We start from the raw sequence: 15,872 nt of genomic DNA on the forward strand, positions 1-15,872 counted from the left end.
CAACGCTCGACTGTCTTTGCCAGCTCAAACAAATTCGTGTTATTCTGGTAAGACTTTACAGCTGTCAATCTTGCTTACTAAATCTACCACGGACAAGAAGCCTACCACAACACTACAAAAACTAATTCAAAAAACAAACAAAGTATACCAAAAATATCTGTAAGGAGAGAAGGCTGTCGCATAAATCTGTCGCAACAGCCTATTAGTCTAANTCACCATCGGAGATCTCACGGTCCACGACTATTGTCAAAAGCTCAAGACACTTTCTGATCTCCTTGCCAATGTTGACTCTCCGGTCTCCGATCGCCTCGTCGTGACGTATATGCTGAACGGTCTCTCACCAAAGTTTGACANATAAGTCTATCATCAAAGGGAAATTCCTCTACCAACTTAATCTAACGAATCGATTTCATATACGTCGACCGATAAGTGTACCAATACTACAACTAAGTGTACTATCTACGTCCACGGTTAATTGTACCAGCACTACAACTAAGTGTATCAAAAATATCTGATGTACACCTTTAATCAGTCCACGTGTATAAATCTACCATCAAAGGATCGGTAGACTTAGTCCCAACTTCCAATTTTTTTTTTTTCTAATGGCATTAGCCGTAATTACGTTTTTTCCCAACACTAGTTTCAGGGGTAGTATAAGTACAATGTGTTAGTCTAGTAATTACAAACAATTGTATGTTACTTTTGTAATAAGGAAGCTTTTATGTAATATTCTAGTAACTCACCCTAATTTATTTGTTTTTTTAATAAATGTATTCATACTACTAGTTTTATTTTCTTAATATTGCATAAATTATATAACCAACATTTATAACATTATAAAATATATTTTAAACATATTTTTAATAAAAGAATTAGACACCCAAAAATGACTAATGTGAGAATAAAAATTAAAAATAAGGGTGTGAAGAGATTTGTATTGTTTTTAGTATTATTAAAATATAGAGACACCCAATTGACCCAATTGAGGATGTGATGGGATTGCTCTAAAGAGTAAGGAAGAAGATAAATGGCAAAACACGCTCCGGCTGAGGAATAAAAGGCACCAACTTTTGTCCTATGGAATGGACCTACCATGATGAACCTGATTCTCTCCCTCCTCAATCATTTTCCCCCTTTTTTTTAAAACATTATTTTTGATCCAAAAAAGTCGCACTAATCCAACTGTATTGTTGGATGATGAAAGCGAGTCAGAGAATAAGAAAGATGTTTCATTTCTGAAATCAAGAAACCATCATCATTCGTCACCAGACAAACAAGAGTTTTATGATAGACAAGGGATTCTGTAATATTCCCTTTCCTTGTATGTATTGATATTGCTTGGGCATCATCCTTATACATTTGTATATATTGTGCATAATCTAATGAGAACACCATCAAGGGTTTATCAAGTTACATGGTATCAGAGCCTCTTTCTCTAACCTAAAAAAAAAAAAACAAAAAAAAACACGCCGCCCTCATTTTTTTTTTCTTCTTCTTTCTCCATCGTCTTCTTCCTCTGTTTACCTCTGTTTTCTTTCTCCTCCTTCCATGGCTAACCAACCTCAACACCCCCTCCCTGCTCCTCACAAAGCTTTTGGGGTGACTCATATCAAATCTTACATTCCCATAACCCTCGATATGACAAAGATCAACTATGATGCTTGGCGTGAACTCTTCGAAACACATTGTTTCAGCTTTGGCGTGTCTGGCCATCTCGATGGCACCTCTCTACCTATGAATCCAGAAGACATATCTTGGAAAGAGCGTGATGGTCTCGTCAAGATGTGGATCTATGGAACCATTTCTTCCTCTCTTCTCGACACGGTGCTGAAAACTCGTTGCTCTGCCCGTGAACTCTGGCTCATCATCAAAAACCTCTTCCGTGACAACAAAGAAGCCCGTGCGATACAACTCGACAATGATCTCTGCACCCTCACCATCGGAGATCTCACGGTCCACGACTATTGTCAAAAGCTCAAGACACTTTCTGATCTCCTTGCCAATGTTGACTCTCCGGTCTCCGATCGCCTCGTCGTGACGTATATGCTGAACGGTCTCTCACCAAAGTTTGACAACATCATCAACATCATCAAACATCGCCAACCGTTCCCCACCTTTGCTGTTGCCCGCTCCATGCTTGTTGAGGAGGAACAACGCTTAAACCGCCAGACCCACACCCGTGCCCCTGTTTCTCTTGACTCGACATCTCAGAGCGTGTTGTACACGACCTCTAGCGGACACAACAACCACACCGGCGGTCATCGCGACAACAACTACAACAAAGGCAACTCATATGGTGGACGAGGTCGCGGTCGTGGACGCAACAACAACAGAGGACGGGGCCGTCAGCAGTGGCAATGGACTCCCAACTGGCAAATGCCTCCACCGTGGTACCAGTCGCCACCGTCGTTTCCGCATTCGCACCAACGTTACTGGCCGCAACAACCGCACATGGCGAACCTCACCACTACACATCCAGCGAGCGGCCTCCTTGGTCCATCTCCTATGGCATCACAACCAACACAGCTTCCGGCTGCCGCTTTTGGTACAATGACCATGCCGGATCCCAACGATGCAAGCTGGTACATGGACACCGGCGCTACATCTCACCTCACGGCACAACCAGGTACTCTCCATTCCCTCTTTAATGCGAGCTCTTTCCCATCGGTAGTTGTCGGTGACGGATCCTCTATTCCCACTAAAGCAATCGGTTATTACTCTTTACCTTCTCACACACGTCCTCTCCATCTAAATAAAGTGCTTGTTTGTCCTTCTATTATCAAAAACCTTATCTCTGTTCGTCAATTTACTATCGATAATTGGGTTTCTGTGGAATTTGATCCTTTTGGCTTTTGTGTTAAGGACCTTCATACTCGGAACAAGCTCCTCCGATGTAACAGCTCCGGTCCTCTCTACTCAATCACTTCACCACCATCGGCCACTCAATCCTCTCATTCTCCACAAGCCATGATCTCAGCGGTTCCCAACTCTTTGTTGTGGCATCGTCGTCTCGGACACGTGGGAAACACAACTCTTCAATCTCTTATTTCTTCTGGTTTAATAAATTGTTCTAAAATTGACAGTTCTCTTTGTCATGCTTGTCAATTGGGGAAACACATTAGATTACCTTTTGATTCTATTATTTCTTCAGTTTCTGCACCTTTTGAACTTGTTCACTCTGATGTTTGGACCTCCCCGGTTCCAAGCATCACTGGTTTCAAATATTATGTTATTTACCTTGATCACTTCACTCATTTTCTTTGGATTTTTCCTTTACGACAAAAATCAGAAGTGTTTTCAACTTTCTTAAAATTCATGGCTTACGTCTCTAATCAATTTGGCCGCAGCATTAAAGCTTTACAATGCGACAATGGTGGTGAATATCAAAACAAAGCTTTCCTTGATCATCTATCCTCTCATGGCATCCTCCCTCGTTTTTCTTGTCCACATACGTCACAACAAAATGGAAAAGCTGAACGCACTCTCCGCACCCTCAACAACAGTGTTCGGTCATTGCTTTTCCAAGCTTCAATGCCACCTTCTTATTGGGTTGAAGCTCTTATGATGGCAACTCACCTCTTCAATATAATCCCCTCCTCTTCCATCAACAATGACATCCCATTCACAAAACTTCTTCACAAAGCTCCTCAATACACTCATCTTCGGGTCTTCGGTTGTCTCTGTTATCCTAATTTACTTCCTACATCCTCTCACAAACTTGCACCACGCTCCACTGCTTGTGTCTTCCTTGGATATCCAATAAATCATAAAGGATATCGTTGTCTTGACCTCTCCACCCGTAAGGTAATCATCTCTCGTCATGTCATCTTTGACGAAGCCGTCTTTCCTTTTTATTCTCCTGTTCAGGGTTCTCCCTCGTCTAGCCCTGAAAACGTCTTCCCCTTACCAATCTCTCCCATTCTCCGACATGCAAATCCACCACAAGTGGATCCATATACCTTCTTCTCATCAGTATGCAGACATTTTTACAAAGGGACTTCCTACACCATTGTTTACTGATTTTCGGAATAGTCTCAGCATCATCCCATACAATGCTACGACTGAGGGGGAGTGATAGACAAGGGATTCTGTAATATTCCCTTTCCTTGTATGTATTGATATTGCTTGGACATCACCCTTATACACTTGTATATATTGTGCATAATCTAATGAGAACACCATCAAGGGTTTATCAAGTTACATTTTAATCATTTGACCAAAAGCCTTCTCAAATCCATACCTTTTTGTCTAAAAATCAAAACTTGAGAGGTTTCAACAGTTTTGCTTTTACCCTCTTGTGTTGTTGTCTCTCACTTGCTCGATCTTATACCTCTGAGAAGATTTTATATCTTTTAAACCCATATGAGCGAATCTGGTTCTGTTTGTCTATTTGCTAATTGACTCTTTCAAAAGTTTTGAATTTATTTTTATTTTTTTTTTCCTGGAACCCCTTCTGTCTTTAAACATTGCTTCATCTTCAATTTTTCCCATTTCTTTTTCTATTAAATACTACTAGTATTTCTTATTCCGAGGGGGTTTTCTTGTTTCTGACAAATTAAAAACCTTTCCTTTTCTCTCAGTCTCTCTCTCTCTCTCTGCTTTGAACTTATATTAATCAATTATTATCATGTCCTGAGTTTTATGACAACTCAAGTTGTCTTCTTGTTCAGAGTTCTGTAGAATAAATTATAAATAGTGAAAAGTTTATTGTTCTTTTTTTCTTTGTTCCTAACTACCATTCTTACATTGGATACGTTGAGTTAAGTTTGTTGTCCTTGTCTCCATTCCACTTCCACTTCCTCTTTGTTTTTTTTTTGTTTTCTTGTTTTGTCAGAATTTGGATCTCGTTCAATTCAGCTAAGGAAAAAAAAATGTTGGTTTGAGCTGAAAAAGGAGAGATCTTGATCCCTCAATCTCCAGTTAGCTCAATGTCAGTTCCTGAATCTATTGAATCGCCACAACCTGCTGTTACTTTGGTCTACACTGATGTAAATGTTGTTCCTGAGCATGAAAGGAATGAGCTTGAAAATTCAATATCAAACCTTGAAGGTTTTATCTTCTTGATTTTGCTTCATTAGTATGTTTTCTAGTTGATCAAGACGTTTGAAATGAATTCGAGCTTGTGTGTTTAATTTGATTTGTGGTTGGTAATCTAATTTATAGGGGAAGTTTTGGAGTTGAAGTCAACGCTTAAGTCACTGGATGAAAAGAGAAGGGAAGTTCTGAATAAGATCATAGACACTAAAGGTTGCGCTTAGTTATGAAACTTTGGTTTACATTTTGATTGTTATCTCAAGGATTGGCTTCAATTTTGCAGGAAGTATACGTGTGTTTTGTAGAGTTAGGCCATTTCTAGTGACGGAAAGGAGACCGATAAGGGAACCTGTGTCGTTTGGACCGGATAACGTTGTTGTTAGATCTGCTGGAACTCGAAAAGATTTTGAATTTGATAAGGTTTTCCATCAATCAGCAACTCAAGGTTAGTCTGCTGTTAGGCTTTAGTGATTCCCTTTTTCTTGGTTTCTTAGCTTTCTGTTTCCTTCCAGTTGTGAGTAAATGAGGCCTTCCTTCTCCTGGTTGAAAAAAAAAAACTCTGTAGAAGACGTTTTTGGAGAAGTGAAACCGATTCTTAGATCGGCCCTTGATGGTCACAATGTCTGTGTCTTGGCGTATGGTCAAACGGGGACGGGCAAGACTTTCACCATGGTTAGTCATTCTTGATTTTCAGGTTTTGTTGGAAAAAGTCATTAATTCTTAGAGTTGCTTGTTTTTTTTGTCTAAGTTAAGGAAGAGCTTTGTTTCCTGCCTTGTTTAGGATGGCACGAACGAGCAACCAGGCCTTGCTCCTAGAGCTATTAAAGAGCTTTTCAATGAAGCTTCAACGGATCATACTCATTCTGTGACATTTACAATGAGTATGTTGGAAATCTACATGGGTAACCTGAAAGATCTGTTGTCTGCAAGACAGTCTTTGAAGTCTTATGAAACCTCAGCTAAATGGTAAGTAACCAGCTTTCTTATGCAAAGGTTTAGTAGACAAGAAACATTCTTCGAAGTACTTACTCTTGTCTGCCTGAACTTTACTGCAGCAACCTCAATATTCAAGTAGACTCAAAGGGTTCGGTTGAAATTGAGGGTTTGACTGAAGTAGAAGTACCGGATTTTACAAAAGCTAGATGGTGGTACAATAAAGGGAGACGAGGCAGATCAACTTCTTGGACAAATGTGAACGAAACTTCGAGCAGATCTCATTGGTAAGTTCTTGATGATTTCAACTGTATTTGTCAATCAATTCTCAAATTATAAATTTTTCAGTTTGGTAGTTACCCTTATTCAGTTAGTTTATCTCTAGTTTAACAAGGATCACAATCTTTCGTCGTGGGGATGCTGTGGGGTCAAAAACTGAAGTTAGCAAGCTTTGGATGATAGATCTCGGAGGAAGCGAGAGGCTCTTGAAGACCGGAGCTATAGGGCAAACTATGGATGAAGGAAGGGCCATAAACCTCTCACTTTCCGCTCTTGGAGATGTGATTGCAGCGTTAAGGAGAAAGAAGGGACATGTGCCTTACAGGCAAGAACTCAGCTTTTAATTCCTTTTCACACACATTTGCCATGGAACCAGAGACATCTATCTGGCAGAAGTGAAATAGAACTCGATTTGGTCATGCTACTGAGTTTAGCTTTTTCTTTTACTTTTCTTGCTTGCAGAAACAGCAAGCTAACTCAAATTCTTAAAGATTCTCTAGGTAAAAAGGCATATATACATATGGTTGCTTATAANATATATATATATATATATATATATATATATATATATATATATATGGTTGCTTATAATAATATTTAAAAGTTTTTTAAGATATATCCTATAATGACGCTATCTAAGTTTGATTGTTATCTAATTCTTTTAGGTACTAAATCAAAGGTACTGATGCTTGTGCACATAAGTCCACGTGATGTAGATGTTGGTGAAACAATTTGCTCTTTAAGCTTTACAAAACGTGCAAGATCTATAGAGTCTAACAGAGGATTAACAGCTGTAAGAACCTGTACTGCTGTAGTTTCATTTTATATCCAGATCACTCGTTGCTAAATGTTTTCATCATCATTTCTTAGGAACTACAAAAGCTAAGAGAAAAGAAAATATCGGAACTTGAAGAGGAAATGCAAGAAACTCAAGAAAATTGTAAGAAGATCACAGCGCGGTTACAGGAAGTAGAGTGTCAACTTAATGAAAACAAGAAACTCTTTTGGATCACCAATGAGAATAAGCATCTAGAAGACATCGAAAAGAAAGCTATATTGCCTTTAGATAATTTGAAAGAGACGGATGCGACCCTAAAATCATCTGATAAACATGTCAAAGTAAGCAAGAGTTCTGGGTTTGTCCCACGTTTCATGACTTCTACTGTTGCTAGTCGCCAAAGGCAAACAATGTCAGAGAAGGAACTCAGTGCAAAAACACAGAGTATACGATCAGTGGCTAAAAATCTTACTCATTTCTCCACTTCTCAGCAGTCGCTTAGCCTCTCTGACACACGCAGTAGAGTTCTCCTTAGAAAATCATACACAAAACCGCTTCGAGCTGCAGCTAACTGTGGAACACCAGAAACTCCTAAAAGGGATATTAAAGATAATTCTTTACAGAAAAAGAATGTTAATGATACTTCTTCGCCAAGGAAAAAGATGGTTACTTCATCAGATCCAAATGCGAGAGCTAAGCTGTGTCACCACAGACGAAGAATGTCAAGCTTGACATGATCTAACAGTGATCAGTCAAGAAACAGGTCTTTCATCTTTCTTTTCCATCTCTTGTGAAAGAGCTGAGTTTTTTTTTCCTCTATTGATTAGACTTCTGGTTTGAGCCTGAGTAGGATGAGGAGGTGTCCTCCAATAGAAACCACTAGACTAATGGTCCCATTTTAAGACCATTTGAACTCGTGGAGATTGCAGTTCTGGTTTTCAACGGATACAGCCCTCAAGTTATATTTTTTTTAACATCTCTGGGCATGCCTATATGTTTTGTTTGTTATTGTTTCTCAAAATTTTCATTGGGTTGGTGATAGTTTGATGTTGGATGTTTTTATGGAGTTCACAGAAACTGGATCATATAATTAATATTCCAGATTCTATCTTCTTTGGAGGGTTCAGAGAGATGTGTGAAAGGGTTTGAGGGTTTTAATTTCTCATCTTTTGAAGTTCCTGATTGCACAATAGTGTTGTGAGTTTGACTTTACTGTATCTTACTTTTGTTTTTTGTTTGTACTTTGTATCAACTCTTTATATATACTTTTTGATACATTAATAGGTAATAATAACTAATAAGAGTTCTTTTATTGCACTATGCTGTTAGACTTAACACAAATTGATACAAACATACCCACACATAGCTAAAAGTAGAATGCAAAGTTTTAGTTGTAAACTATTTTAGTATTAAATAGCATTTTTTTCATATAAGTAGCATAGAGTATAGTTTCTTTTCTTTTTTGAAAAAAAAATTGTTTTCTGAAAGTTTCACCTTTAANAACAAGAAACTCTTTTGGATCACCAATGAGAATAAGCATCTAGAAGACATCGAAAAGAAAGCTATATTGCCTTTAGATAATTTGAAAGAGACGGATGCGACCCTAAAATCATCTGATAAACATGTCAAAGTAAGCAAGAGTTCTGGGTTTGTCCCACGTTTCATGACTTCTACTGTTGCTAGTCGCCAAAGGCAAACAATGTCAGAGAAGGAACTCAGTGCAAAAACACAGAGTATACGATCAGTGGCTAAAAATCTTACTCATTTCTCCACTTCTCAGCAGTCGCTTAGCCTCTCTGACACACGCAGTAGAGTTCTCCTTAGAAAATCATACACAAAACCGCTTCGAGCTGCAGCTAACTGTGGAACACCAGAAACTCCTAAAAGGGATATTAAAGATAATTCTTTACAGAAAAAGAATGTTAATGATACTTCTTCGCCAAGGAAAAAGATGGTTACTTCATCAGATCCAAATGTGAGAGCTAAGCTGTGTCACCACAGACGAAGAATGTCAAGCTTGACATGATCTAACAGTGATCAGTCAAGAAACAGGTCTTTCATCTTTCTTTTCCATCTCTTGTGAAAGAGCTGAGTTTTTTTTTCCTCTATTGATTAGACTTCTGGTTTGAGCCTGAGTAGGATGAGGAGGTGTCCTCCAATAGAAACCACTAGACTAATGGTCCCATTTTAAGACCATTTGAACTCGTGGAGATTGCAGTTCTGGTTTTCAACGGATACAGCCCTCAAGTTATATTTTTTTTAACATCTCTGGGCATGCCTATATGTTTTGTTTGTTATTGTTTCTCAAAATTTTCATTGGGTTGGTGATAGTTTGATGTTGGATGTTTTTATGGAGTTCACAGAAACTGGATCATATAATTAATATTCCAGATTCTATCTTCTTTGGAGGGTTCAGAGAGATGTGTGAAAGGGTTTGAGGGTTTTAATTTCTCATCTTTTGAAGTTCCTGATTGCACAATAGTGTTGTGAGTTTGACTTTACTGTATCTTACTTTTGTTTTTTGTTTGTACTTTGTATCAACTCTTTATATATACTTTTTGATACATTAATAGGTAATAATAACTAATAAGAGTTCTTTTATTGCACTATGCTGTTAGACTTAACACAAATTGATACAAACATACCCACACATAGCTAAAAGTAGAATGCAAAGTTTTAGTTGTAAACTATTTTAGTATTAAATAGCATTTTTTTCATATAAGTAGCATAGAGTATAGTTTCTTTTCTTTTTTGAAAAAAAAATTGTTTTCTGAAAGTTTCACCTTTAACTTATCAAATATTATATAGAGGATTTATGATTTGTATTGTAAGGTTTGTATTCTTTTAGTTTACTGCTTATAAAAAGTAAAGGAATCTACGTCAGAGCCGATTGCCTAGCTTGCTCCTCACGATCTCTACCTTCAGAATCTACGTTTGTAAACTCGTATCCTCCTGTTTGGGCAACCAATCTGGGAGTTTTATTTTAATTATTATAGTTTGGTTAAAAAAAAAAAAAAAAAGTAAAGGAATTTTAAGTGAAATTGAATTTGATAACCAAAAAGTCTGCATTTGCCACCTAACCATTTATGCCGCCCACTAAAAAGGCAAATAAAATCAAAGCGGATAAAATAAGAACACCAAATAAAAGAAACTATAAGAGACATTGGTCACTATTCATTTGGTCTCTTCCTCTTTAATTGAGTAAAAATCTCAAAAGTCCCTAAAAAAATTCTGACAATCTCAAAACTCCCTTCTTTAAAACTGTTTTCTTTTTCAATTATTTTAAATTCTCGAAACTGCTATTTTACTATGATACCCTAGAAAAAACAAAACAATTATATTGAAAATCTGAGTTTAATCCACCCAAGATCTATCGGATTTAATCTAAAATATATATAAAAAATATACTTCAAACAAAAAAAAAAATATAAAATTAAACTAAATAAATTTTTTAATTTCATTATCTTCTTCTGTTTCTCAAACTCTTTTCACTTTCTTCGATTTCAACAGTAGCGGCGATGAAAAACGACGGCGAGGACGGGCGATCTCTGGAACCAACCTGGAAAGAAGAAACGATGGCTCCATTCTTTCTCTTTCATAACTCGATCCAATCCCTAAAATCTGAGAAATTTTTGAAATTAAAACTGCAATCTCAAAATCGATTTTGTAAAACTTGAGAAAATAGGTATTTTGTTAAGGTGTTCAATTGATAAGGAAGATGGGTCTAAAATACAAGTTTTGGAATATATAATTTGTGAATTCTGGGTTTATGTTCGTATTTCAATTTCTGGGTATAACTAGTATAACTAAGTAAAACTAGTAAACTAAGTAAAACTAGTATAACTAATTAAAACTAGTGTGATCTTGAAATATTAGTAGAACTAGATAAAACAAGTAAGATAAAATGGTTTCAGCAGCGTTCACACCGAATGACTCAACGACGATGAACAACTCAACAACGATATGTAAAAACAACGGCGGCGATGAACGACGATGAACAACTCAACTGCGAGCGATCTCTGTAACCAATTCAGGAAGAAGAAATGGTGGTGATGAACGACTCAACGACGATGAACAACTCAACTGCGAGAGATCAGCGATCTCTGTAACAGTTTCGGGAAGAAGAAACGGTGGTGATGAACGACTCAACAACGATGAACAAATCAACGGCGAGCCATCTCTATAACCAATTTCGGGAAGAAGAAACGGCAGTGATGAACAACTCAACAATAAGAAGAAAATTCGGAATGACGGCAGCGATGAACCAACTCGGGAAGAAGTACAAGCCAACCGTGAGTGGCTCCATCGACTCAATGATAAGTAGTTGGATTTGATTGAACAAGTAGAACTACATAAAACTCATTTGTTTTGGTTACAAAGAGATTCACGATTTATTTGTTCTGCATCTTATTCAGAATTGAATTTATGGGTTTCAAGTAATACTAGTATATATAGGTATAACTAGTATGTTTTTGTAATGTAGATAAAACTAGTCGTATTTTATTTGTAATTAACCATTTGTTGCAGATACAAAAAAATAAAACCACACGTGCAGTTGAAAAAAGAAGTTAAAAAAAAAAATCTGAATTGTACTGTGTGTTCACACTTAGTGTTCACATTTAGTGTTCACACATAATTATACCAAGTATAATAGTTTTACCAAAATTGCAAATAGTTCTACTTTTGGGGTTTTTTCCATTTAATTAGTTTTACTCACTCTTAAAATTATAGTTTTTAGTTTTACAGTTGATTAAAGTCTATTAACATATAATTATGAGTTTTTTATGCATTCATATGTTTCAAACCTACAATTTTATAACTTTGTCATCCTAACTTGGTTATTATTTACGAAGTGACATTAAAAGTATAAGGAAACATTTGTTTAGGTTCTTACATAACAACCCAAAATTCATATATTTTTTAAAATTTCATTCTTAGTAAACATTTAAACATTACTTTTGACGTTTACTAGTACACACATTATTATGTTATCTTTAAAATCATTTTATGGATGTTCAATTCAGTTTTACCAGTTTTATCTGTTTTATTTTTGTTATAGCTGTTTTACTTTGTTATGACAGAGCAAATATACACATCAAGGGAAAGGAAAATCAAACATTACTAGATTTTAAAAATAAGTTTTACGATAGTTGTGACATAACCAAGAAAATAGTAGTACAAACCAAAAGATCAAACATGAATCAAACAATGGTGCTAGGTGCAATTTCATCATCCTTTGAATGTTGCTCAACTGTGACTTTCAACAAACTCAAGCTTCATGTATATCCTTGCTTTTAACATTAACAAAGTTATATTCGTCACATGTGTCTTGAACATTATACTATATATGCGACATTCACACTTAAAATGTATGTTGACGTTCTCTCCCACTGTACCCTGCCAAAAAAAGTCTAAAAAAAACTCAATTAGTAATACTACTAGTTTTACTGGTTGTACTACATTAATATGTATTACGAGTTTTACTAGTTATACTACATTTACTAATATTACTAGTTTTATCAATTTTACCCAGTCGCGATAACTGAAAATTGAATGGTTTGGGGTTCTAATCTCTACAATTCACAACGATTCAACAGTGAAATTCATTTCTTATCAACTAAGTAGCTCAATTGACCCATAACCCATGGTAAAATACCCAATTTGCTAAACATCTCAAGCAAAATCTAAACTAAATTTCCAAAATTCAAAACCTAACTTTATTCATCAAGAATTTTATTTTTATGTTGAAGAACGCACTTGTATTTTGAAGGAAAACTTGATACAACTCGAAAAAGGTGAAGAAACGGTGGCAATGGAAAGTTCTGATGAAAAATCGCCGGCGGTGGAGAGCTCCGGCAAGAATGACGGCGACTGAAGAAGAAAAGAAATCGATACTGAATTTTTTTTTGGTTTTTATTTTTGTTTTAAAAATAAAAATAAAAAATAAAATAAAAGAATTGAGAAAGGAAGGAAGGGCATTTTGATCTCAACATATTTCATTAAATGAGAGAGGGGTATGGAGAATAGAGAGGGAGATAAGAGATTTGTAAAAAAATTATAGGGACTTTTGAGATGAATTCTCCTCTTTAATTACACAGAAACAAAAGGAGAGCACATTTCGAGAACCATGGCGAACAGTGGTGAAGGTAAAGTGGTGTGTGTTAAAGGAGCCTCTGGTTATATCGCCTCGTGGCTCGTCAAGTTCCTCCTCAGCTAGCCGTGGCTACACCGTTAAGGCATCCGTCTGAGACCCCAGTTCCGTACCCTCTTCGTCTCTTCTCTTCTCTTATGCCTCACATTTATTCGCTTCGCTCTAGGGATTCTACCAATCAAGCATGCTTTGCATGCAAAAATCATAGTTTTAGATTTTTATTGTAATAGTTTGTTGATTCACATCTAAGGTGATCCGAAGAAGACGCAACACTTAGTCTCACTGGAAGGTGCCAAGGAGAGCCGGACCAACGAAATCCGGGGCCCCATACACTCATACAATTTTTTTTCTTTTTTTAGTTTTAAGACTATAAAGTAAAAAAATTCAAAACTTTTAAAATAATTCTTTCTTAAAAAAACATAGTACTGTAATATCTTAAAGAAATTTAACAACAACTTAATTTTCTTTGGGAAAATAAGTTTAAGAACATATTACTGAAACATATCATTTTCTGTTTACAAAGTTTATTCATCAAATATATCATTTTTTATATATTATAAAACCAAAAAAAAAAAGTAGAACCCCTTAAGGTGGGGTCCCATTCAAATGTTTCAAAGTAACGTGCTCAAGTCCGACTCTGCAAGGAGAGACTTCACCTGTTCAAAGCAGATCTTTTGGTTGAAGGATCATTCGACTCTGCCATTGATGGCTGCAAAGGAGTTTTCCACACTGCCTCCCCTTTGTTATAATGATGTCAAAAACCCACATTCTTATCTTATATATCCTCAAACTTGCTTGCTTTTTATTTTTATTTTGTGGATTAATTTGGATCTTAACTTTGTATCCCCATTTCACATTGAACTTATTGATCCTGTGGTCAAGGGGACACTTAACGTTTTAAACTCGTGCGCCAAAGCATCCACCGTTAAAAGGGTTATTGTGACCTCCTCCATGGCAGCTGTTAATTACAATGGAAAACCATGCACGCCTGATGTAACTGTCGATGAAACTTGGTTCTCTGACCCTGAGTTTTGTGAGGCCTCTAAGGTCTGTTGAAACTTCAATTATGATGAAACTTTATTTTGTTGTCAACTACTATATATCGACTGGTTGTCCCTTCATTGTCCATATGTCCTGTAATTTGTTAGGCTCTTCAAGTTCAAACTAAATGTTGTTGCTTTTTATACTGGACTCAGATGTGGTATTTTCTATCCAAGACCTTGGCCGAAGATGTTGCTTGGAAACTCGCTAAAGAGAAAGGCTTAGAAATTGTTACTATTAACCCGGCAATGGTGATCGGTCCTCTCTTACAGCCAACTCTGAACACGAGTGCTGCTGCTATACTCAACATAATAAATGGTAAGCAAAACACTTTCTATGACCACCCTTTTTATCAAATGTTAGAGAACCAGTTTCGAGTTCATGTCTTTATATAATAAGCAGGTGCAAAGACTTTCCCCAACTCAAGTTTCGGATGGCTTAATGTTAAAGACGTAGCCAATGCGCACATCCAAGCATTTGAGGTCCCTTCAGCAAAGGGACGTTACTGTATGGTCGAGAGAGTCGTTCACTACTCCGAGATTGTTAGCATTCTGCATGAGCTTTACCCAAACGTCCCACTCCCCGAAAGGTAAAACATCTCTAAATATATTAACCTGCCCAGTCCTGGTGGTCGTGTCTGGTTTCTAATAGGCTTTTGTCTTATATAATGCACAGGTGTGTGGATGAGAATCCATACATGCCGACGTATAAAGTGTCGAAAGAGAAAATAAAGAGCATTGGCATAGACTACATACCCTTGAAGGTTAGCATCAAGGAGACCGTTGAGTCCTTGAAGGAGAAAGGTTTCGTAAACTTTTGAGAAAGAATGTGAGCAATTGGATTCAATCCAGATTAGATAAAACATTTGGAACACCATACCGTACCAAAAAATATAATGTTTTGAACTTGTTAACGTACAATACCTTCACGGGGAGATCAATATATTTGTTGTCGTACTTTACTGTTGCTTCCAAAAAATAATATACTTTTCCTTTTACCACACTTAGAGCATTCCCATCTCATCTTTTATTTATTTAATAATATAGTAAAAAAACAAAATTTTTAATCCTAATATTTTTGAGACACAGATCTCTGCCGAGATCATTTTAGATCCTTAGAGACACCAAACGTGTCATTCGTTTATTGGTTACATTTTGGTTTGTTTGTTTTTTTTTTCTTTTTTTTTTCTTTTCTTCCTTTTCTTCTCACTCTATTTCGATACAACCAAAACGATGAAACACGACAAAATCAAAACGATCAAAGTTCTGATCGGTTTCCAGAAACAATAGATCTCGCCTCGTCGTCTTCTTCTTCTTGAGACGTTATCGAGATCGGTTGATGAATACACTCGAGAAAGAGATCTTGCCTCGTCGTCTTCTTCTTCGATTCGATCCAAGTCTTCTACTTTTCTCTTTTTATTTTCCACGACTTTTTCTCGTCTTCCCAACTCTTGGATTCCCCTTCGAACTGACTGTGGAAATTGCAGTGGTCACTGATCTGCCAAGTTTCTTCTTCTACCTTGTTGCTTCAATCCTAAAGTTTTTTTTTTTAATTGAAAGCAGAACTTGTTGTATAGGAGGACTCATCGATTTGGTCAGAGCTGCTTTTGTTGAATACCGGAATTTTCTTGGAGTTTCGTCGTTGTGGTTTGTTTCG

At 36.6% G+C, this 15,872-nt stretch overlaps 2 protein-coding genes and 1 pseudogene across 4 annotated transcripts; all 3 read left to right on the top strand.

Annotated features, from left to right (window-relative positions):
- LOC104772662 lies at positions 1,639–3,122 on the top strand. The gene is made up of 2 exons (XM_010497251.1): positions 1,639–3,018; positions 3,084–3,122. Exons 1-2 carry the CDS (start codon positions 1,639–1,641, stop codon positions 3,120–3,122), a joined length of 1,419 nt encoding a protein of 472 aa, XP_010495553.1.
- On the top strand, positions 4,225–9,287 carry LOC104771254 (kinesin-like protein KIFC3). Of its 3 annotated transcripts, XM_010495751.2 has the most exons (11): positions 4,225–5,049; positions 5,164–5,247; positions 5,318–5,479; positions 5,600–5,706; positions 5,816–6,000; positions 6,090–6,254; positions 6,353–6,571; positions 6,709–6,746; positions 6,912–7,039; positions 7,117–7,236; positions 8,526–9,287. In XM_010495751.2, exons 1-11 carry the CDS (start codon positions 4,929–4,931, stop codon positions 9,048–9,050), a joined length of 1,854 nt encoding a protein of 617 aa, XP_010494053.1. In that variant the 5' UTR covers positions 4,225–4,928; the 3' UTR covers positions 9,051–9,287. The 3 variants fall into 3 exon arrangements, with proteins under 3 accessions (XP_010494053.1, XP_010494052.1, XP_010494054.1); XM_010495750.2 differs by lacking the exon at positions 8,526–9,287 and having other exon boundaries at positions 4,228–5,049; positions 7,117–7,998; XM_010495752.1 differs by lacking the exon at positions 8,526–9,287 and having other exon boundaries at positions 5,034–5,049; positions 5,164–5,479; positions 5,547–5,706; positions 7,117–7,998.
- LOC104771255 lies at positions 12,801–15,036 on the top strand (annotated as a pseudogene).

This window comes from Camelina sativa, chromosome 20, assembly GCF_000633955.1.
Source record: "Camelina sativa cultivar DH55 chromosome 20, Cs, whole genome shotgun sequence".
Taxonomy (NCBI): Eukaryota; Viridiplantae; Streptophyta; class Magnoliopsida; order Brassicales; family Brassicaceae; genus Camelina; species Camelina sativa.

Bases quoted from the DNA above. Each gene is read 5' to 3' on its own strand.
- LOC104772662 (XM_010497251.1), top strand. From the start codon at position 1,639: ATGACAAAGATCAACTATGATGCTTGGCGTGAACTCTTCGAAACACAT. The intron at 3,019-3,083 runs GTGGGAAACACA...TAAAATTGACAG, and splicing joins GGCATCGTCGTCTCGGACAC to TTCTCTTTGTCATGCTTGTC.
- LOC104771254 (XM_010495751.2), top strand. From the start codon at position 4,929: ATGTCAGTTCCTGAATCTATTGAATCGCCACAACCTGCTGTTACTTTG. The intron at 5,050-5,163 runs GTTTTATCTTCT...TCTAATTTATAG, and splicing joins TTCAATATCAAACCTTGAAG to GGGAAGTTTTGGAGTTGAAG. The intron at 6,001-6,089 runs GTAAGTAACCAG...ACTTTACTGCAG, and splicing joins TATGAAACCTCAGCTAAATG to CAACCTCAATATTCAAGTAG.